At 38.6% G+C, this 23,219-nt stretch overlaps 1 protein-coding gene across 2 annotated transcripts in view; it reads right to left on the reverse strand.

Annotated features, from left to right (window-relative positions):
- Nucleotides 1-2,145: 2,145 nt before the first annotated feature.
- Nucleotides 2,146-23,219, reverse strand: part of LOC149200816 (uncharacterized) — a 118,519-nt gene continuing 97,445 nt past the window's right edge. For both annotated transcript variants that reach the window (XM_089399640.1, XM_089399639.1), the window contains exons 4-6: nucleotides 20,568-20,633; nucleotides 20,363-20,410; nucleotides 2,146-2,243 (exon numbers count right to left, since the gene is read on the reverse strand). In XM_089399640.1, coding sequence (XP_089255766.1) covers nucleotides 2,172-2,243; nucleotides 20,363-20,410; nucleotides 20,568-20,633 — 186 coding nt within the window. In that variant the 3' untranslated portion in view covers nucleotides 2,146-2,171. The remainder of the gene's footprint in view (nucleotides 2,244-20,362; nucleotides 20,411-20,567; nucleotides 20,634-23,219) is intronic.

The following is a 23,219-nucleotide window of genomic DNA, read 5'->3' on the forward strand; positions in this document are numbered from 1 at the left end:
ATATATCGCTATGGTTCTTCAAGGTAATTTCCATATTTGAATTCAAGAGAAGATCCCCAAACACACACAATCTAGGAATCACAAGATGATTTTGGAGGCTCAACCCTATAAAAATAGTTTAAGGATTTTTTCAAAGAATAAAAAAATGATGGGACAATGGAAAGACCAATGCCTTAGCTTGTCAATATATTTTTGGGGCATATGGGTTCAAGGATCAACTCACTTGAAGAAGAATGGAGTAGATTTAGGTTCACTGGACTAGAATAAGTCCATTCACTACCCCTAGGCATATCAATCTTCAAGGACAAAATAAGGGAAGGATCCCACTTGCTCCTTCCTCAAAGACTTGGGAAAAGGGTTTGTTTAAAAGGGATAATGAAAATGAAATACCATGACGACTTTCTTAATACTAAATTACTTTCATCCATAAACACAACAAAGACAAAAGAAGTCCACTTACTTATATTGCCACTCATTCATCAAGCTCAACCAGAATTTTATCAAGTTCCTCCTCCTGTTGCACAATTCTTCCATTCATTTTCTTTAAGCGTCGACGTTCTGTCTTCAACAAATCACTTACTTCAGGGGTACCATTATTACCCAGGTTCTGACATTCACCTTGTACCCATTTTACATGGTCGTTCATATGTACCTTCTTAGTAAACATGTCTATAGGAAGGTCCCTTTTGATACCAGTACTAACCCTCCACCGCCAAAAAATTTACAAGGATGCAACATGAAACAAAAACAAGTAGCAGATATTATCATATTTCTAGAAGACAGCCCGATTTCAAGTACTCTAATGTTTTCTCCTCTCAGAGTATAGAAATTTTGGATTTGGCTTAATGGTTGATTGTTACTCTCATGTTATGCTAGAAGATTAACATTCAGGCCATTGTTTGGAATTGAAACTCCATAGCCATTGACAATAGTGATAGTTGGTCATTCATGCTTTGAGAGCTCCTTTCCTTTTTGTGAAGAAAAGTTTAATCGTTTTCAAAAATCACACTTTCGATCTAAAATACAATGCCCACAAGCAGGTTTACAAATTATACACAAACTAAATTAGAAATGACTTGGTTTGTCCCCAAGAATCCTGCAGCTGATAGGGGATCTGCCCCAAGAAAAAAGGAAAATAAATATATATGTAAAAGATGGCACCTTAATCCCTACCCAACCCAACCCCTTAGTGAATGGAACATCCTCACCATTACTAACCTTCTACCGTCAAAAAAGTTACAAGGATGCAACATGAAACAAAAGCAACAAGTAGCAGATATTTCTAGAAGACAGCTTGATTTCAAGGAGCCTGATTGACTTCAAGGTGGAGAAACAGCAGCCGTCAATGATTTTACCAAGAAACATTTGTAATTTTGTAATATGCATTCTACAATTTCAAAATATGCGACTATTTCAGAATTTTTTGTCATAGTCTATGGTTCATTCTCTCTGCTAATGATTCTTCCTTAATCATTATATTGTTATGTTCAGATATGAAATTGGCATCTTGCACTAGATGGAATTCGATCAATAATATGTTTGCTGGTCTGTTTTACACACATGTGACACCACAAGCAATGTTATTCCCATCACCACATTCTCACCTGAACTGAGGCCTGCACCAATTAACCCTAGCAAACTTGGTCAGGTCAAACCCAGGCCACTTAGGCCATTAAAAATTAAAAATCTTCCAACAAAAAAATATTTAAAGCCTCACTCAGTGCATATAAGAAAACATTTTATGTTTTGCTTGAAAATTCAGCAAACTCAGAACCAAATCAAATATCTTAGATCTGTAAAATATGGAAATTTTCAAGAGCCAAACTATGTACTTATACTCAGCCCCATCAATCTTGGTGACATAGATTCTTTGTGCAAGAAATTAAATATGATTGTTTTAACCACAGGACAATTTTATAAACACAGCTTTTATCTAAATTGGAATACCCAGAAGAAAACCACCATAAGAAAACTTTATGAACACAGCTTCTATCTAAATTGGAAAGCCCATAGGCAGGGCTTACAGAACCCACACAGAAATTGAGAAATTTCTATGGTGCCAACCAAGCAAGGTCTAATGCTTCAACTGAATACTGTAAGAATATGAATGTGCTTGCAGATTACTATAACTGGAAAGCCAAAGACATGCATCTCTCATGAAGTAAAATTGCTCACCTCCTTTCTTGAGTACCCCTGAATGCAATTACAATTGCATTGATATCTTCTGCCACACCCACAAAAGCCTGCATTGTTCAACCAATTGCACTTTAATTTTACCAGGTTTTGCTACAAAGAAACATGTGTAAGACTAGTAGAACTTCACAGGTCTATACAGCTTTATTTCAATAATCTGTTAGAGTACCTTTATTTCAATAATTTTCAAACTATTACAGTCTACTATTCTACAGCTACTAAATAAATATACACTCCCTAACTTGCTTAAATTTCTTACATATCTGCCTGCATGTAAGCATGCATACTTGATTATGTATGCACTTGCCCACATGTATCCTGTAATATTCTATAATACATACAATTAACATATACCATCATTAATCAGTGACAGGGCTGCATGCAGGAACCAAAATAATCCTGATGGCATTGTGAATATTAAGCCCCCAGAGACCCTAGATATACCATGGTTATAAATCCACTGTAAAGTGGGACTTCTTTCTCCAATTTGAACCATTTGAAAATCAAGCTTACTGAGTGGAACTGGACTTGTTTATGGAAGTTAATGGCATACACAACAATGTAATGTCCCCTATTTCTTGAGCACAGAGGTAGCATTCCCGCTTGCCTAATTGTCTCCATTAGGCTAGCAAGAGGGGGAAACCTAATTGTCTCCATTAGGCTAGCAAGGTGGGGAAGGGGGGGTTGGGAGAATTGCTAAGAAGATTAAGGAGTTTTACCCCAACTCACTCTTATATTATTACAGTAAATAAGGGGTAAATTATTATTAATAAAAAGGGGCAAAACCATTATTATAAAAGAAAAATAGTAAAAAGCCATTTGGTGAAATAAGTGATTTCATGAATTAAATATTAGGAGAGATCTAGAAGCTTGGAGAAAATCCGGTGAAGCCTTATAAAAAGAGATCGATGACCACTCCTCAGGCATTCTATCTTGTAATTTCTTATTGTGATTGGATTGGAGCTCAAGCAAGTTTCAGCTCGAGTGTTTCAGGCGAAACTCTCACACTAGTTTCGGTGGACATCATTGCCTCCCTAACCAGTTTCTAGTCAATTTCGGTGGTTCTCCATAGCCACCCTAGTTTGCTTACTGAGGAAGTCAGACTTTTCTATTGTACTTAATTGCAGGTGATTCTTCAACGAGTTCTCAAGGTGCAGAAGGGAAATATATTTGCCGAAGTTATATTGTTTGCAGGTGCTGATCCATCCATTCTCCAAGGCTGAGTTCATCTTATTTATTCCAGTGAAGGCCAAGTGCATTCTTGTTGGCAAGAAAAGGGCAATTGATTGGACAGCTGAGTGCATTCTTGTTGGCAGGAAAAGGGCAATTGATTGGACGGCTGAGTGCCTTTCTTGTTGGCAGGAAAAGGGCAATTGATTGGACGGCTGAGTGCCTTTCTTGTTGGCAGGGCGAGAGAAAAAATCTTGGAGGCCGAGAGCCTACCCTCATTGAAGAAACAGATCATTTATCATATATTATTATTGAGGCCAAGATCCTCCTTGCTTTGAATACAAGTTGCATCATTAATTGGGAGGCCGAGAGCTTCATCTTACACAAGTCAAGAGCTTCATCTTACACAGGTCGAGAGCATCTTTAGGAGGCTGGGAGCCTCTCCTCATTAGAGATCAAGTGCCATCTTTTAGAGGCCAAATAGTGTATCACCTAAAGAGGCCGAGATCAAATTTATGAAGGCTGAGAACATCTTATCCCCTCGCAGGCCGAATCTGTCTTGTTAGATTTGTGCATTGAAGCCAAAGGGCATCAAACCAGAGGACACCAGACTACTGGAGATTGATTGATTATACATTTTCCAAAAAGATCGAGTTACTACCTCAAGCCATTATCATTCCAGGAGGTTTATCAATTAAGGAGGCTTAGATCACTCACATATTTTCTTCAGAATTAGCTGATCATTGAGGCATGCATCTTGTTGTACATCTGAGATAGTAGTAGGTCAGCTACCAATGCCAGAGCATCTAAAATAATTGTTTTGGGGTTTTTGGTTTTAGTTTTGGAAGACCAATGAATGAAGACAGATTTAGAATTGAAATACTTAATCCTTTGGATATATTAATATCTCAGCAAAGGGCTGCTATAAAACTTTACACAGTGATATAGATCAAAATAGCGGTGAGAAGAAGGCAGAAAATAATATGAACAATCATAAGTAGAAAAACCTTCTAAACTACATTCCAAAGGTTCAAGGCAGTATACTTAAGCTTACATAAGATGTTGATGATTTATTGATTAGAGGGGATTAGCTAAACAAAAAGTTCATTAATCCATTCTCTTAATAGATGATCACTTCAGGAGCTTATAGGAATAAATTGAGACACAATTATTTCTAACTAGATATCTCTATAAGTCATAAGCATATGAAGAAAAACATAATGATTGATAACTGGAAAAACTTACAGGATAACACAAACTGTGTAAAATCAAATTCAAAATCCTCTGCTTTGTATTAAGGTTCCAGGAAGACTGAGTACATCAAGTGTCTAGAAAAGCTTCCTTCAAAGGTGGCTTCCAGGTTCAAAGTAGAATTAACAATCAAGACTTAATAAGCAATGAACAATGAATCTTGAACTTCGAACCTATAATAACTCGAGAAGAGAGTTATTTATACAGTAATGAAGCTAAGAAAATATCCTAAAACTGATAAATATTTATTCTAGGAAAGGAAAGATCTTCATGCAAGAAAATAGGGGCAGCTATTGAACTGCTTCTTGTTGCCCCTTTTATTCAAGTTGTGGCTTTGTTGTTTGATATTTTGCCCTTTAAGCTACTTGATTGTTTGTATCCTTTACGCTGGTTGATTCTTTCATTTAATCTTTCATTTGATACTCTTTAAACTCTGTAATATCCTTTGACCCTGCTGAGTAGCCTTTATTGTGTTCTTTTTACCTTTACAGTGCATTTCAGGTTTTTGTTGTGTTTTTCAACAGTAAATCCTTTATATTTGTCTTCAAACTGTATGCAGGATTTTTCTTTGTAAGCCTGGAACAAGAGTTTTTACCTGCAAAACACAGAAATTGTTAAGAAAAACAAGGTGATAGAGAAGGACATCAATGGCTTTATTGAGCTTGAAAGGATATTGGAAGGAGTCCAGAGCGTATCAGAAGGTAAAACAATGGCTTTATTGGTCACAGAGGCTTATGGAGGGTTTACTGTGAAAACAGGCGAAACAAAGCAAAATGGTGATTTTTTGGTTTAAACGGAAAAACAGTCTACTTTACGAATTATGGCGCAAAGTGAACAGTGGTCATTTTGTCGTTATGCGGGAGGTGGTTTTGGTTTTCATCGCACCGCTTATGAGGCGCGGGCGGTTTTGGGAGGGGTCACCCGAAATAATCTAAGCCTGACACGTAGCAAGGGAGGCCAGAGGAATACCACTTTTCGGGCAGGTAAAGCTCGAACAAAGAGCCAACCCGAAATCACTAAGGGTCGTGGATTTGAATGTATTGGATCAGACAGTGGTGGAGTGAAAGAGCAACACGGAGGGTCCCAACGATTAATTATGACGACAATGGACTTTATTATGGGTTAAAACTGAGATTAGCGGTTAAATGGAGGTTTTGGTCATTCCTTCGTTTAAATCATAAAGAACTTTTAACAAAGAAATTCTTTGCAAACACGGTATGGCGAACTTGAAATAATATGAATTCGGGCGGATAAATGATATCGAGTCCAGGTTCATCGCATATCGCAATCGGGGTTAGGCTAAGGAAGGCCCATCGCAAAGGAATGCGATAAGGGCCGAACACGATATGGAAATAAAACATGAATAATATTGTGTCGGGTCCGGGTTCCCATCGCAATCAGAGATCGCAATGGCGGAGGGTATATGCTTTAGCCGAGACTTGCGATGAAGGCGAATGTGAAATGGGAATGAAATATGAAATATATTTGCGTCAGGTTTGGGTCCATTGCAATCGCATATCGCAATGCGGGGAGAGTGCATTCATGTTGAAAGGCTTGCGATCCGTCGATGCAATGTTTTATTAAATACATAGTTTTATAATAAAACTAAAGGTTTCGGGATATTTTAATAAAGGGAGTTAATATATACAGGAAAGGACTTTTAGGGGTTTAATACATTAAGTTAGCGTTAATATGAAATATGAGCGGAAAGGAGAAATACACTAAGTATTATGCTTTTCATGGGTTATTTGCTTTTCGCATATATATCAATACTTAGGCTAAAACATCTTTTTGTGGGTTTTTTGGGTAAAAAGGGATTTTACATGGGATTTTCACTTTTCCTAGGTAAAAAAGGATTTTGACCTTAGGAAAAGGGGTTTTTATGGAAAATGAATGAATATGAACTGTATGAAGGTAGGAAGGGGAAATTAGTAAATATAGGGATGAATAGGGATGAGGGAAGTTAATTAATTTATCTTGTAGACCTTCATTTGTTTTGTGTAATTGCATCATGGACATAGAAACATATGGTAAAACAGGATAAATGTACATTTTGTCCAATCAATCATCAAACTTCTGCAACCTTTCTTCTACTTACCCTTTGCTTATCCTATCATTTTTTCTTCACTTAATGGGTGCATTTAAGCTAGCAAACCCTTCTCCTTTCTTTTTATTTAAAAAGCAAACTATCTAATTCTAACATTATAACATCCAAGGGCTCAGATTAAACTGATGAGCACCTTATTATTCTCTACCTAACTACTGATCTGCCAAGATTAAATAGTTTGGCCAAATCTTTATTATCTCACTATAGCATCAAATTTAAAGCATGAAGCATTCAAGATTAAACTATTTGACTGTCATGGGTTGTGGCATTTATGACAAGCTACACGCAACCATTATTTTGCAGAAAAATAGTAGTGGCATTTAGACTTGCTCACTTTCAGAGTTTATTTGTTTTCTCTTCTTTCCAACCTAACATTTTCTTTTTGCCTTGATTTTTTAGAGCATCTAACCTAACATTTTCTTTGATATGAACATCATCATCAGGGTATTTTCAAAAACATTCTATTCAATATTGTTATGTCCATATCCTAACTTAACATTTTTTCAAAATATTTTTATGTATTTTTTGACTAATTTATTCTATCTTATCAAAACCAAAAAATGCTACAACACATCTACAGGCAGAATCAATCTACTCTGGAGGCTAAATATATTCTTCTTATATATATATATATATATATATATATATATTTGCATCAGACATTCCAAGAGCTGAATTATATCTGAGGTGATTAATTCCTGAATATGGCAGTCATCTTCTGGGAGGACGAAATCACTATCTCTCTATCTCTGAGAGAACGAGTTTCGGATCATAGAAGCTGAGTTTCACAGTGTTTGGCATAGTGAGCCATCATTCTGGAGCTAAGTTTGGACTGTTGTTTGGTGACTGAATTTTCTGGGCTATAGATTATCTTGGGAAGCTCGAGTTTCCAGATCTCAAAATCCAAATTCATCAATTAATCCAGAGCTGAGTTTCCATATCAGAACCAAGTGCCAAGAGGCTGTAGCAGAGGTGTCCAGATTGTCATTGCTGAAGCTGGTTGGGCATATTATTACCCTGAAGATTGTGTTGCTATTGTCATCCTGGAGGTTATATTGCTGGATCTACAATAGGTTCCTCAGATTCACTGTGCATTGTAATTCTTCCCCTACAAAATTAATAGAATTACTATTTGCCTCCAAAATCTATTGTTACCATTCTGTCTGCGCTTTGTTCAACAAATTCCTGTGCACTAATTGTTTGCTAAAGGTCTTCAAAGAAGTACTTGTGCAATCAAGTGCTTGAAGAAATTCGTCAAAGAAGACTTTCCAATAAGGTAGATTGCATTAGTCTTGTTGAAGTTTGTTTCAAAACTGTTTAAAGTCCTCAAAGAAAAAATTTAAAATTTTATTGAATATTTTTAGCTTTGGTACGTTACAAACAATGAGTGGTGAAAGGAAGACATAGCTGGCAAGATGCTCAATGTAACTGAGCATATTGAAGAATTGACCAAGTTCAGGCCCAGGCAGCTGAATAGCTGAGCTTAAAGGGAAGGTTGTTTGCCTCACTGAGATCATCATCACTAAAACCCGAGTATGCATGCAAAATGAGGCCAGAAAATCCAAGAAAAAGGGGAAGCCCCATTGGAAATCAAAGGTGAATGGAGACAGTCCAACAGATGCCAGGCAAATTTTTGTTTGTGTGTGTGTCAACTGGGTTCATCTTGGGTGGTTAGGAGGAATGACTACTATCCTCCCCACCCAGGTTCAATTCCCGCAAGTGACATGATGAGCTTTGTTGTAATGGCTTTGAGATGTTATTAAGTCTGATAAGTCCCTCAAGGACCGAAACATGTATATTTCTCATATGGAATATAAGATAATTCTAATGGAAAATATATATATATATATATAGACACTTTATTAATCTACACCTGTCAGTGGGTGTGTACTCAGAATGGCAAAAGATAACTAGCACATATAAGCAAGAGAATCAAACGCACTGCAAGTTTCTCACCAGTAACAGTGGAATGGAGATAAATGCAGCCAGGAGGCAGCAGAAGACACCCACAACAAGAAAATGATATAAGTCCAGCCTCCAATCCTGGTAGAAGACAGCCTATTTTTATTATATTTTCAGAATTTGTTTTAATGTTTGTAATTGGTCAAAGCCTAAACCTCAAACTATATATTGGAAGGCAAAAATACTACGTTTATTCTGGTTTTATTGCAAATTTCTGAACCTGAATATCATATATATAGAGAGAGAGGAGAGGAATGTAGTAACCTAGGAGGGACCTGGGAGATGGACTAGGGTTTTGCGTGGTGAATGAGTATGTACCAGGAAGGTAGTATTGCACCATTGAGGGAGAAGGACCACTAATCAACAATACAATCAGGTTGGTTGGGAACGAACGAGTCTCTTCTTCATTTCAAAAGTTCACCAAAGCAGCTGTCAGAGCTGGGAAGAGGTGGTCCCAAGGCAACTAGTGGAGGATAAGGAGGAGGGTGGCGGTGATCCATAAATGGTAGGCTTATAGCCTTTCCATTGCACCAATACAGATCCCTGTTGAATCTGATTGCAGTTCTCAGCTCATTAACACAGAATAGCTCTTCAATTCAATTAATACAGAGTAACCATTCCATTCACATGCAGATAATAAGGATAATAACTATGAATTACTTCTCCTTGCAAACAGCACAAGTATAACAACTCAACACTCACTCTTCTTTGCATCCAGCAGCTAGATGAGTAACTTAGCACTCCTTGCTAATAAATAGATGTGTCTAAACATAAAAATAAGGATGTGGTACTTTGTGTCCATGTTAAGTAAATAACCCTATCATCAGCCAAGGCTATGAAACTCACTTCGACCAGCCAAAGCCTACTCTCAATCAGATATATTAAAAACAAACAAAAAAAAGAGCTAAATCGAACAGGAACAAGGAACTGCTCAGCCAAGTTAAGTCAACCAGCAAAAGGAAAATCTTCTACCTGGCAAACTAAGTAAACCAGCAGAGGAAAATAATCATGAGGAACATGCAACCTTCAGAAGAGAGAAAGAAGACACAGCCAGCAAGCTAAAGTGTGGCCCAGAGGAGGAAATACAAATTGTGGGTGAATGGAAACTCAGTCAACAAGAAAAACACGAACCAGAGAGGTATGAGCAACCTGTGGATGAGTGGATACTCAACCAACAAGACAAAACACAACCCAAAGAGAATTGAGCTAGTGAAGCTTGCATCTCCTAACCAGAACAGAAATTTCAAGGAATAAAACTCAAACCAGAAGCACAATAAACCTTCATTGAGCAAATTACACCCAAACAGTATAAACAACAGAGATTTATCTTCCTTGGGAAATTCATTACAAAGCGTGAGATAAGCATGCCCAGAAATCTCATGCAACCATGAGATAAGCATGCCCAGAAATCTCATGCATTGTTAAAGATAAGCTAAGCAAGCAATGGAGTTGGGGGGTGTTGATCCCATGCAGATCTAGTAGTCGAACCAAGAGCTGAAGGAAGCGAACCACCAATACCAAGCATGGCACATGGAGAGGGAAGCAGTAGTCGTGCAACTCGACAAGATGGTGCTTCTAGTTCTGCTAGGCCTAGTGTTATTGCTACTGCTAGTACTGCTACTGAGGCTAGACAAGAGTTTGAGGAGTCCTCGGACTCTGAGCCAAATGATGTTTATGTAGCTCGTGGTGATGATCCCATCATCCATGTGTAGTGGTCGTAATGAGTTTGATGAGTGATCATATTGATCACTAATTTGTAGTAGGCTAGTGTCCTAGTAACTTGAGCTGTAGCATTGTTTTTGGACTCCAAAGGCCATTTACAAACTCATTGGTTATCGATTTTGTTGATGATATGAATTGCACTCAATGCCATTTTGATATATGCTATTATGCACCCTTACATGGTATATAAATGAACAGACTTTAAATATCTTGTCTGTAATGTCTTCGAATCATGGTTTGTAATCTTAAAATTTTAAATATTTTTCCATTAAAAATTTAAATATTTTATGTATTTTTTTCAATTCCATTTTACTGAATCCGGTTCGATCTAGTTTGATCTGGTTCCAGTTTGAATCCTGGTTAGATAGGCAATCAGTTCAAAACCCAGTTACGGCTTTTAAAACTATGGATCTAATCTAAACCATTGATCTTAAATGTTCTAGGATTTAATCCTAGCCAGACATCACTTTGAAGATTAGGGTTTGAGATCTAGCTCAATTATTAAGTATAAAGACAGCCTACGGGAACAAGGAAGACACAAGTTCACAACACAAGTGGCAAGTGATTTGCAGATTTGAGAGACAGATTTTCTCAAGAGTGAGAGACTGGGGGTTGAAGAGAAGCAAAAGTTGCAACAGAAAAACTCCAGAGAGAGATCACTGGAGGAGAGGAAGATTGTACTAAATTTCTGAAGCACAGATTCAGCCATTCGCTGCACGAGTGAAGATTGGGCCACATGTGTGGATTTTCTGTGTGCTGGAAGGCCACAAGTGTGAGGAAAAAAATCAGCTGGTGCACATCCACAGTTTTTCAGGAAGCCAAATTTCAAATTTGTAATAGACTAGGGCAATTTGGTCTAGGTTTTACAGAACAAATATATATATATATGGATATATATACATTTATTTATTTATTTATTTTTCAGTACAGTGATCAGATTCGATATATTCTTGGAACAGTCAAATTTCCTTCCAATGATATGACGAACACTGTATAATCAATAATATAAAATTTTGGCTCCGCAAGACAGAAATGATCCAGATACCCATGTATCGATTCGTGAGCAACAGAATTGGATGCCCTTCACAATCCTGCTTAAACACAATTTCTGATTTTCCAATCATGGCAGACAATGATAACTTATTTGCCAAAGACAGTATGTTTCGAAACTCAACAATACAATATCAAACATAAATTCATGAGTCTTACAGCTTATGATACCAACCCCAGTATCCAATTATTACAAATTCCCCTAACCAATTCTTTAGGAAACAAACAATAGAACACGTTTGACAGATCCTACAAAATTAATGCAATAGAACCCTAGCTGTTTCTTTCCAGGTTGGTGGGTAGCATGCGACAGGAAGAGTTTGTAATCACTTATCAGTCCAGCATGTCAACACAGGAGTACATTGCTTGGCACTTCCAGCTCTAGTCCAATTGCCACCGCAGCCTAACTCACTGGCCTGTATTAAATCCGCAACTACTGGGTACCTGCTGTCCCAGAATTGAAGTCCAGAAGGATTTGCTGTCACACAAAATAAGCCCAGAATTCTTTGCTGTCTCGGAATTAATTACCCAGATGAACTTGCTAATACCTCAGTGTATTCGCTATCTCAGAAAATGGATCCGCTGCCACAGAATGAAGCCAAGATGGGCTTGCTATTCCAGGAAGTGACTCGCTCGCTGTCACAGGAGTTCCAATTGAACTCGCTGCCTCAGGAGATAGTGATCACATGAACTCGCTAATACCCAAGTGCCCTACCTATCTCAGAAGATGGGTACGCTGCCACAGAAAGATGCTTAGGAGGACTTGCTCTCACAAAATCTATGCCCAGAATGACTCGCTGCCCAAAAAGAGGTACCTGTGCACTGCGCAGAAGTAAAGAGAGGATTTCCAAAAGCCCTTTTTAACAGAGAAACCAAGCCCAAACAAATCCGTTTTCCCTTGAAGAATTCCTGTACCAGAACAGAGATAACAAAGAGAAGAAAGGCCAACTAGGGTGGAATCTTTCACCACCGAAACTGACAAGAGAAAGGGAGTCTTAAACCCTCAGAGCCAATGCTCAAAAACAGATGAAATGATCCACACTTGATGCCTCAAACTGAATCCAAGCCTCCTTAATTTATAGACTTCTATGATGTGACTCACTTCCTTAAGTGTTTGAGTGTGCCACACTCAAAGCCCCAACTTTGGGTTTTTTCGCCCAACTTACCCAAAACTTGCCCAACAATGTAAGTTTTGGGTTTTTATCCCCTATTTAATGGACTATAGCCTACGGGGACAAATAGGCTACTAAGTCCCCTTGGTCATTAATTCGTTGAGGACATTACAGTCCCCCTTGCTCGAAATTGCTTGCCCTCAAGCAATTGCAAATTCTGCAGAATTCGTTCTCCTTCCCACGTTGCATCCTCTTTTGGTAAATTCTTCCATTTGATGAGGTATTCTGGAATTACTCTTCCCCATAATTTCTTTTCCTGAATGGCCATGATTGTTTCCAGAACCAATTCCAACTGTCCTTCTTCATCTAATGGTGGCAGCTCAACCGAAGTGGTGACTTGCTGGCCTACTACCTTCTTGAGGCATGATACATGAAATACATTGTGGATTCTGCTATCACTTGGTAGCTCTAATTCATATGCTACTTCACCCACTCTCCTGAGAATTTTGTAAGGTCCATAAAATCTGGGTTTCAGCTTTTCTGGCCCACTCTTCTTGAGTGTAGATTGATGGTAAGGCTACAATCGCAAGAAAACAAGATCCCCTACCTCAAAACTGCGCTCCGTCCAATGTTGATCTGCATACATCTTTTGCCGATTCTGAGCTACTTGAATATTCTCCTTGAGTATCTTTAGAATGTCCTAACTCTCATGAATCCAATCTTTGGCAAGAGGTGCCCTGTTGTCTCCGAAGATCCTGTCAATGAAGGAAGGTGCATCATACCCATATAGAGCCTTGAAAGGTGTCATTCCAATGGATAGGTGGTAGGTGGTGTTGTAGCAATGCTCCCCTAGGTACAACCACTTGACCCATGCCTTTTGCTGACCTGTCACATAGTTGCGCAGATATCCTTCAATCCATTTGTTCACAATCTTTGTTTGGCCATCCATTTGTGGGTGATAACTAGTGCTAGGGGTCAATTCAGTCCCAACAAGTCTGAAGAGTTCCTGCCAAAATGCACCCATGAATCTACTATCTCGATCGCTGACTATGTTCTTCGGCAACCCATGTAGTCTGAAAACTTCTCGGAAGAAGAGTTCTGCCACTTGCTTGGCTGAGTAGTCTGCTGATATCGCAAAGAAATGTGTGAATTTAGTCAAACGATCCACCACAGTGTATATACAATCCTTCCCCTGGGCCTTGGGTAATCCTGTAATAAAATCCATTGATATGCTTTCCCATTTCTGTTCTAAAATGGGCAAAGGTTGGAGAAGCCCTGCAGGAGGTGTATGCTCAACCTTATTTTGTTGACATGTCAGGGATTCTCTGACATACTTCATCATGTCTTCCTTAAGTCCCTTCCATGAGAATCGCTCTCGGATCTGTCGGTATGTCTTAAAGAACCCCTAGTGTCCAGCTGAAGGAATATCATGCATAACCTTCATAATTTTTTCCTTAAGTGTAGATTCAGGAACCAAATATATTTTGTCTTTATAATAGCTGATGTCATCCACCATTTTGTACCTGTCATTCTGGATTATTATGTCGAAAAGTGTGCAAGCAACCCAGTTCTTAGCACATTCGATGGATAAATGAGCCTTTCAATCTTCTGTGAGCTTCATGAGGGTACAAGCTGCTAGTTTCCTAGAAAGAGCATCAACTACCACGTTCTTTTTCCCTTTCACATATTCAATGTCGAAATCATAGGCTTGAATTTTACTTACCCATTTTTGTTGACAATCATTCAAGTCCTTTTGCCCCAAAAAATGTGGCAGGCTATTGTGGTCGGTCCTGACTACGAATTTGTTACCTACCAGATACTGTCTAAACTTTGCCAATGCATGCATGATGGCCAACATTTCTTTATCATATATGGAGTAAAGTCTTTCTGTATCTTCTAGCTTCCAACTTTTGAATGCGATCGGATGACCTTTCTGCATTAGGACGGCTCTTATTCCTTCTCCGGATGCATCACACTCTAATACAAATGGTTGGCCAAAATCAAGAAGGGCTAGTACTAGGCACGAGCTCATTATTTCCTTGAGTTTGTTGAATGCCTGGTTAGTTGCTTCTGTCCACCTGAATGCCCCCCTTTTTGTCAAATTTGTCAGAGGTGCACTTAATTGAGAGAACCCTTTAACGAAGCACCTATAATAGCTGCAGAGCCCAAGAAACCCTTGCAATTTTGTTAGTGTCTTTGGTGTAGGCCAATCTACTATGGCCTGAATCTTCTCCTAGTGGACCTGTACTCCATGTGCATTGATCATATGCCCTAAATAAAGAATCTTCGTCAACCCAAATTCACATTTTGATGCCTTAATAAAAAGAGACTGCTCCTGCATGATGCTAAGGAGGTCATCAAAGAACACCAATAAAAACTTCCTTAGCTGTCGGTTGAAAATGCTATTCATACATGATTGGAATGTGACAAGGGTGTTGGTTAGCCCAAATGGCATAACCAGAAATTCAAAGTGTCCATAGTGGCAGCGGAATGTTGTTTTGTGCACGTCTTCCTCCCGAACTTGAATTTGGTGATATCTGGATCGTAGATCGATCTTTGAGAAATATGTTGCTCCATGTAGCTCATCCAATAATTCATCGATTCGAGGAATGGGGTACCTGTTTTTGATGGTCTTCTTATTAAGTGCTCGATAGTCAATGCACATCCTCCATGTGCCATCCTTCTTCTTCACCAAAACCACAGATGATGTGAATGGGCTTGAGCTGGGTCGAATATGTCCCATGGCCAACAACTCTTGGATTGTTTTTTCTATTTCGTCCTTGAACTTTTTCGGATGTCGATATGGTGTAGTTATCACAGGTTTCGCTCCTTCCTCCAATTCAATAGTATGCTCAAACCCTCTTTTAGGTGGCAATCCTGGGGGATGTCATTGAACACTTGACTGTGTCTGTCCAACACTTGTTGAATGTCGGTTGCATACTGTGGCTTGACCTCACTAGAGGGCTTTTGATTTATGATCCTGCAGTTTGTTGCATAGGATATATCACCATGCCGAAGTATGGCTTCCAATCTTCTTGCTGACACAACCTGTGGCCCGCCATTTTCCATGCCCCTCAAAACTACCTTGCTGCCATTAGGAGCTTTAAACTCCATTTCCATAGCTTGGTAATCCACAGTGTGTCTTCCCAAAGAATATAGCCATTGAACCCACAAAACCATATTGAGATCGGCCAAGTCAATCACATAAAAATCGCTAACAAAAGTATAATTACCAATAATCACGCTCAACCTGGAACTAGTCGAGTGCAGTCCAAGTTATATCTGTCTGCAACTATCACATCAAGACCTTCAAATTCTTCGGTAGGGAGTCCCCTCCTTGTTACAAGTGTTGCATCGATAAAATTATGTGTGGCTCCTCCGTCTATTAGGGCAGTGATACGTTGTCCCTTGACGACTCCTCTCACCTTGAATGTGTAATACTTAGGGGTGCTAGATAGGGTTGCAATCCTAACTTGGGGTCGAGGCTTCTTTCCTTCGCAATATTGTACTTCTACTTGCGTTTCCTCCTCAGGGGGCTCTTCCTTAGGAGTTTCGGTTCCCACTGCTTTGGTTTCTACTTGTGGTGGGCCTTCATTAACTGATGTTGGTGCTTCTTCTTCCTCATCTTCATCATCGAATACGACTTCTATATAGTGAATTTTTCCTTTTCCCATACAACGATGCCCTGGTTCCCACGGATCTTTACATGTGAAGCATAGCTTCTTACGTCTGAGCTCGTTTCGAGTTGCATCGTCTAACCTGTTCCTTCGATTTCCTTCTCGTTGGGGAGGCTTCTTCTCCTTATCTATTGGGTGAATATAAGGTTTAGACGGGGCTTGGGATGAAGAGACTTTGCTCATATCTTGAGCCTTCTTAGCTGCTTCATGGAAGGTGGATGGGCTAAATGCCCAAACCCATCCCTACAATGGTTCAGCCAAGGCTTCTACGAAAAGCATGACTAATCTTTCTTCTGATATGATTGTCACCATTACAGCAGTTCGCTCAAATTTTGTAATGAAGTCCTCTAGTGACCCTGTTTTTTTTAGCATTGCTAATTCCCTAAAATGGATGTCGGGGTTGTTCCGGTCAAATCTGTCTATCAAGCGTTGAGTAAACTCCTCATAAGAAACAATTTTTGTATGCCCCAATGTGACCAAACCATGGTACCACCATTCATGGGCTTCTCCTTCAAGGTGTAGAGAGGCAAATTGAATGGCATCAGTTTTTGCCATGGTGTTGAGCCTGAAGTAAGTGTCCAATTTTTGTACCCAAGCCCTTGCCGAACTTTTTGATAATCCTTCAAAGGAAGCTAAAGGGAGTTTACTTACCTTGCGAGCTAGCTCTCCATTGGGTTGTCCTCAAGCTCTATTCCTATATCGGAAGTTATTGTATTCGTTGAAGAATATAGTTGCTCGAGTGGCCTCCTCTAATCGTGCGTAGTCCTGGACATAATTGTTTAGGAGTTGATTTGGCTCAACTGCCTCTTGGCCTGTTGGCACTTGGTTGTTTGTAAATTGAGGTAGAAGTGGTCGGCTACTTCTTTTGCTGCTGGTTGGGTTGTTAGGTGGGGCAGGATTGTAATTCCCACTTCCTTCAGTTGTCATCCTATTGGTAGCAGCGACATTTGATTGGCCGGGGAGGTGAGTGATCAATATAACAATTTGTCGTTGTCCTTAAAGCTTGAGCTATCTGTTGTTGTCCCTCAAGCATTTGTTGTCCTTATAGGTGCAATAGTTGATTCATTTGTTGTTTCCCTTGTATCAATTCCTGGAATAAGATACCAGGGTCATGTTCTACTTTGTGTCCCATAGCAGAATGGCGGGTATTCCTCTTCTTTCTTACAGTGACGTAGTTGGTATCCTCAGGAGACATAAACTAGCATACACCACAAGCTGGCAGGATGCTTGTGTTCTGATGCCACTGTAATAAACTAGGGCAAGTTGGTCTAGGTTTTCAAATACATATATATATATATATATATATTTCAGTACAGTGATCAAATTCGATATATTCTTTGAACAGTCAACTTGCCTTCCAATGATATGAGGAACACTGTGTAATCAATAATATAAAATTTTGGCTCCACAAGACAGAAATGATCCAGATTCTCATGTATCGATTCCTGAGCAACAAAATTGGATACCCTTCATAATACTGCTTACAACACAATTTCTGATTTTCCAATCATTGCAGACATTGATAGCTTATTTGCCAAAGACAGTATGTTTCCAAACTCAACAATACAATACCAAACATAAATTCATGAGTCTTACAGCTTCTGATACCAACCCCAGTATCCACTTATTACAAATTCCCCTAACCAATTCTTTAGGAAACAAACAATAGAACACGCTTGACAGATCCTACATAATTAATGCAGTATAACCCTAGCTGTTTCTTCCCAGGTTGGTGGGTAGCATGCGACAGGAAGAGTTTGTAATCACTTATCAGTCCAGCATGTCAACACAGGAGTACATGGCTTGGCACTTCCAGCTCTAGTCCAATTGCCACCGCAGCCTAACTCACTGGCCTGTATTAAATCCACAACTACTGGGTACCTGTTGTCCCAGAATTGAAGTCCAGAAGGGTTTGCTGTCACACAAAATAAGCCCAGAATTCTTCGCTGTCTCAGAATTATTTGCCCAGATGAACTCGCTAATACCTCACTGTATTCGCTATCTCAGAAAATGGATCCGCTGCCACAGAATGAAGCCAAGATGGGCTTGCTATTCCAAGAAGTGACTCGCTCACTGTCACAGAAGGAGTTCCAATTGAACTCGCTGCCTCAGGAGATAGTGATCATATGAACTCGCTAATACCCAAGTGCCCTAGCAATCTCAGAAGATGGGTACGCTGCCACAGAAAGATGCTTAGTCTCACAAAATCTATCCCCAGAATGACTCGCTGCCCAAAAAGGGGTACCTGTGCACTGCGCAGAAGTAAAGAAAGGGTTTCCAGAAGCACTTTTTAACAGAGAAACCAAGCCCAAACAAATCCGTTTTCCCTTGAAGAATTCCTGTACCAGAACAGAGATAACAAAGAGAAGAAAGGTCAAGTAGGGTGGAATATTTCACCACCAAAATTGACAAGAGCAAGGGGGTCTTAAAACCCTCAGAGCCAATGCTCAAAAACAGATGAAATGATCCACACTTGATGCCTCTAATTGAATCGAAGCCTCTTTAATTTATAGACTTCTAAGAAGTGACTCACTTCCTTAAGTGGTTGAGTGTGTCACACTCAAAGCCCCAACTTTGGGTTTTTTCGCCAAACTTACCCAAAACTCGCCCGACAATGCAAGTTTTGGGTTTTTATCTAAGTTGCACGAAACGCTGAAACGTTTCAGAGTTTCCGAAATGGGTATGTTTAGAAACGTCACCTCCCAAAAAAGGAAACGTCATATATGTATATATATATAAAAAAATAAAAAGTAAAAAATAAAAAATAAAAAAAGTTATAAATAAGTGAATAACACATTATCTTGCAAGTAAAAAGGGAATAAGATCCATAGATGACAATTTAGAAGGAAAACCAAATCTATATTAACTATCATAGATGATTACATGATGGTCGAGTTTCGAGCGAGTTTCAAAGTTTTGGGTATGGGTACAGCCCGAAACACCGGGTTCCTAGAAGTTTTGTGAAACATAGGTTTTTATCCCCTATTTAATGGACTATAGCCTACAGGGACAAATAGGCTACTAAGTCCACTTGGTCATTAATTCGTTGAAGACATTACAAAATTCTCAGGTTCAATTGCTGTAAATTTCTGTATTTCTCTGTGTTCCATGTAAGGGAGCCCTTATTTATTCTGAGAAATAAAAGTGAAGGATAAATTGGAGGGTTTGTATTTTCTGCCATGTGATTGGTTTCCTACTTGTGCTTCTGCTGTCAAATTTTACTGTTAAAAATACCAGTTTATTTTATTCAGTAATTTAGGAAAATAATTTACTGGGTTAAATAAATTTCTGGGTTATAAAATTTACTTGGTATATAAATCAGATCTGCTATTTAGGAATTTAACATGGCACTCTCAGAGGACATCATCATGCTTTGCATCAGTTCCTTCATATGATCAATGGAGACAGGGATGCCTACTTTCCGTCCTCCACCTCTACTTTTATGTCTAGTTACGATGTCAGAGTTGAGTTTGGGCCTCAATCCTCTTAGGGTATTAACTAATGCACTTTTCCTTCTTTTGGCATCTGTGTATCTTTCTTGCTGGATTACATTTTAGCGTTTAGGAGTATTCTAATAACTCCCACAGTTTCGTGGCCACTGATCCTAGTCTCTAGTCCCGTTGGCCTATTCCTTGGTCATTTGTGGACATTGATAAAATTATCTTATCTTAATACCCAAACTTGAGTTTTCACAGAGGAAAATACTACAGATTAAAACAAAGGCCCAAGACTCAAATAATAAAATCTTGAAAAGCTGTTAAGAGTTTCTAATTTCAAACTCTATAATGGAGGGGAAAGTAGAAGAAACAAAGAAAATTCAAGTTCCAGCAGCTGAAAATAGATGCTACTGTTCTTCCAGCTTTTATCACCCTTTTCCTGTACAAGTAACAATACTCAACATTTGTAATTCTTTATTTATATATTTCATATCAATCATTAAAAAAATAACCATAACAGTAGATTATAGGTATGTTTGTCAGCCACATCAGGCTAAGAAAACTTTGTGACTATCCATGTTGATAATGAGAACCATTCTATTAAATCCATCCAAATTTACATGCAAATATATATGGAACGTTGCATGGCTAAAACTGTTCAAATAAAAAATGGAAAAATACCTGAAGGCAGTGCTGTACATCAACTATAAGCTCTACCACCTGAAAACCCTGTTGCATATTTGGGACTAATGTTAGTGTTATGATCTAACAATGTTTAAGCTCAAACTGTTAATTATATCATTCAAAGATAATAATTCTTAGAAATTGTATAACCTGACAAGAAAACAACATAAATGAAACGAAGCTAATGTTCGGCTAGACATGCCTCAGTCAAACCATTGCACCTAGAACAAGTCCAAGACATTAGAGCACTCAAATCATCCATATAGACCTGCAAGAAAAAAAACCATTATTATAAGGCATGAATTCTCAAAATGTCAGAATGGACAGGCCACATGGTCCACAAAGCTTCCTAGAAGGCAATTAAATAAATCACCATGATGCAGATTCTTAGTACATATAACGAAAGCAAAGTAAGAAGTCAAGAGTCGATACCAAAATTCTTTAGAGCATGTTCACCCTAAGTACTCGAGATTCATAAGAGTGGGTCTTCTATTGAATTCTCTAACAAAAGTGAGGCTGTTTTAAGGACTAGCCTCTTATGTTGTAACTGTAGATCAGTTAATAATGGAGAGCTCTAATGCTAGTAAGAAAAATATTTTATGTTTTATAATGACTAGCATTTAATGCTCATCAGACATCTGACATTAGATGTTTTCTATGACTAACATAGGATGCTTAAAAGAGTCAACAAATAAGAAAACAGAGATGCTAGCATCATATACAGCAAATAAAAATAGTATTAATATGTTTCATGACATACATATTTATCTTCATAAAATGCAGTCATTTTTATCCTTTCCTTTCTCAGACCAAAATGATAGTCCTAGTGTTTCATGAATCATAATTTTCATCAAATGCCTCAGTTATGTTTGCGGAAAGAGAGGAGTTGCCTCTTCTCTGTGAGGTTGTGCATTTTTACCATTAATCCACCCCTTCATAGAGTTCACTGCCATTCAGCAGTAACAGCAGAATCCTATTCTACAAGGATCCACTGGTCTTCTCTCAAGTTCGCCATGGATAGGACTCTGGTACAAGTGACATTATCGTCAGGGAGGGTGGTTGTGACCTACAGCATGGAAACAATGTTTTCATGAATCTTGCAGGTTATTCCTTGATCGCAATATTCAAGAAGCCAGAGTTTCTAGGATGCCTCTAGCTAGTAATACTTTTTAGGATTTGCCCATTCTCATAGTGTCAACACTGAAATTTACTTATTGTTCAAATTTCCGTCTTGAGGACCAAGCATATTAGAGGCAGATGCATGTGACTACTTTTAGTTTGCTTGGCATGCAAGAGGTTTCTTGGCGTACAAGCAAAGCAAGCACATTGACATAAGAATAAACTTTGAAGATGAACTGCTCTACGTCATAGGGGTTCCTCTGTTAGCTCAAAGGAGTATTGACCTAGAAGCAAAGGAAAACATACTGGTGACAGGTACCACCTCTAACTGATTATTCTTAAAGACCTTTTCTAAGGTTGATAGCAAGTCTTGTAAGGACGATTTTGAGTGATTTAAATAAGGAGTTTCGATACATTTTAGATGCAGAATGCAAGGTATGGACTCTATCAAAAACCCTCAGTTGTTGAACAGTTCTCTCGGCTCCTTTCCAAAGAAACTCAATAATTGCAGACCAAGGTTGCACAAAGCAGGAGCGTCATTTTCAAAAATCCTCACAAGCAAAGCATCAAAAAAGCATCTATTTCATATATATATAATATATATATATATATAAAATGCCAAATTAGTTATAAAATATATGAAACATTTATATTTGTACATCAATGAAGATAGAAATGAGATCCTCTAATGTTCCCAAATTTTGTGCATGTAAAATCACTTAGGAATTTTGCAATTTTGGAAATAATTAACAAGGTGACTTAAATTTGCCAAAGGAGACTTTATTAAAGAAGGAGAAAGGATGATATTTCCTAAGCAAGTTGGATGTCACTTTAACTTTATAAAGTGGAGTATCATAAAATGACTTTATAAATGTGAATTTAATAGAAAGAGAAGAAATATAATAAAGAGAGAAAAGGGAAGGTGAAGATGAAAAGACAAAAGGGAAGGCGCAAATGAAAAGGCAATCCTAAACTCATTAAAGAAGGGAATTGAGGAGACTCTAATGCATTCGGACATTGTGTGAGTTTGAAGAGAGAACTCTTGGAGAGAGTTGGAAGAGGAAGCTGAGGGCTTTGGAGCCCTAGCTGCCATAGCAGACTTCGGTGTTGCGACGATACCCCCTAGTCTGAGAGTGAAATCACTCAGATTTCACCGTAGAGCTTCAATGGAGAACGAGATTTGCAAGAAAAACTGAGGTATCCAAGTTCTATCTGTTGATTTTAAAAGTTATTTGGTATTTTCTATATTCCCTTTGCAGGTGGAGGAAATGCCTGAAACTTGAGCCCTGAGAAACGAATTCCATGACCAAATCGAGGCTGAGTTTGTGGTTTATAGTGGCTGTTCATTTCAAGGCAGCAGATAGAGGGTATCAGTAGCTCAATTCACATCTTCTGAAAGGCAACTTGACACCCAGTCACAGCTATCCCTTATTTTATTGCATGGACAAGTTCCCTGGTTGCTTGGGACTGCATATTGATTGTGAAACTGAGGATAATGGTCGTGGAGCATACTCAGAAGCTTAAACAGGCCTATCAATTAAATTCTGGCCTGCATATTATTCAGAGGAGGGAGCATTGTAGGAGGTAATACAAAGCTACAGGCAGGCCATGTCACATGTTTGGGGCATCAAATCATTTCTCAAGAGGCTGCATCTCCCTTCTGAGCATAGCCACGAATTCTTGAGCATTATAGAGACAATCAAAGGATTATTCCTCACTGCTGTAACCTCATTTA

The sequence above is a fragment of the Pinus tabuliformis genome, chromosome 2_1 (genome assembly GCF_031772625.1).
Source record: "Pinus tabuliformis cultivar Carrire ecotype Pingquan chromosome 2_1, CPIR1, whole genome shotgun sequence".
Lineage (NCBI taxonomy): Eukaryota > Viridiplantae > Streptophyta > Pinopsida > Pinales > Pinaceae > Pinus > Pinus tabuliformis.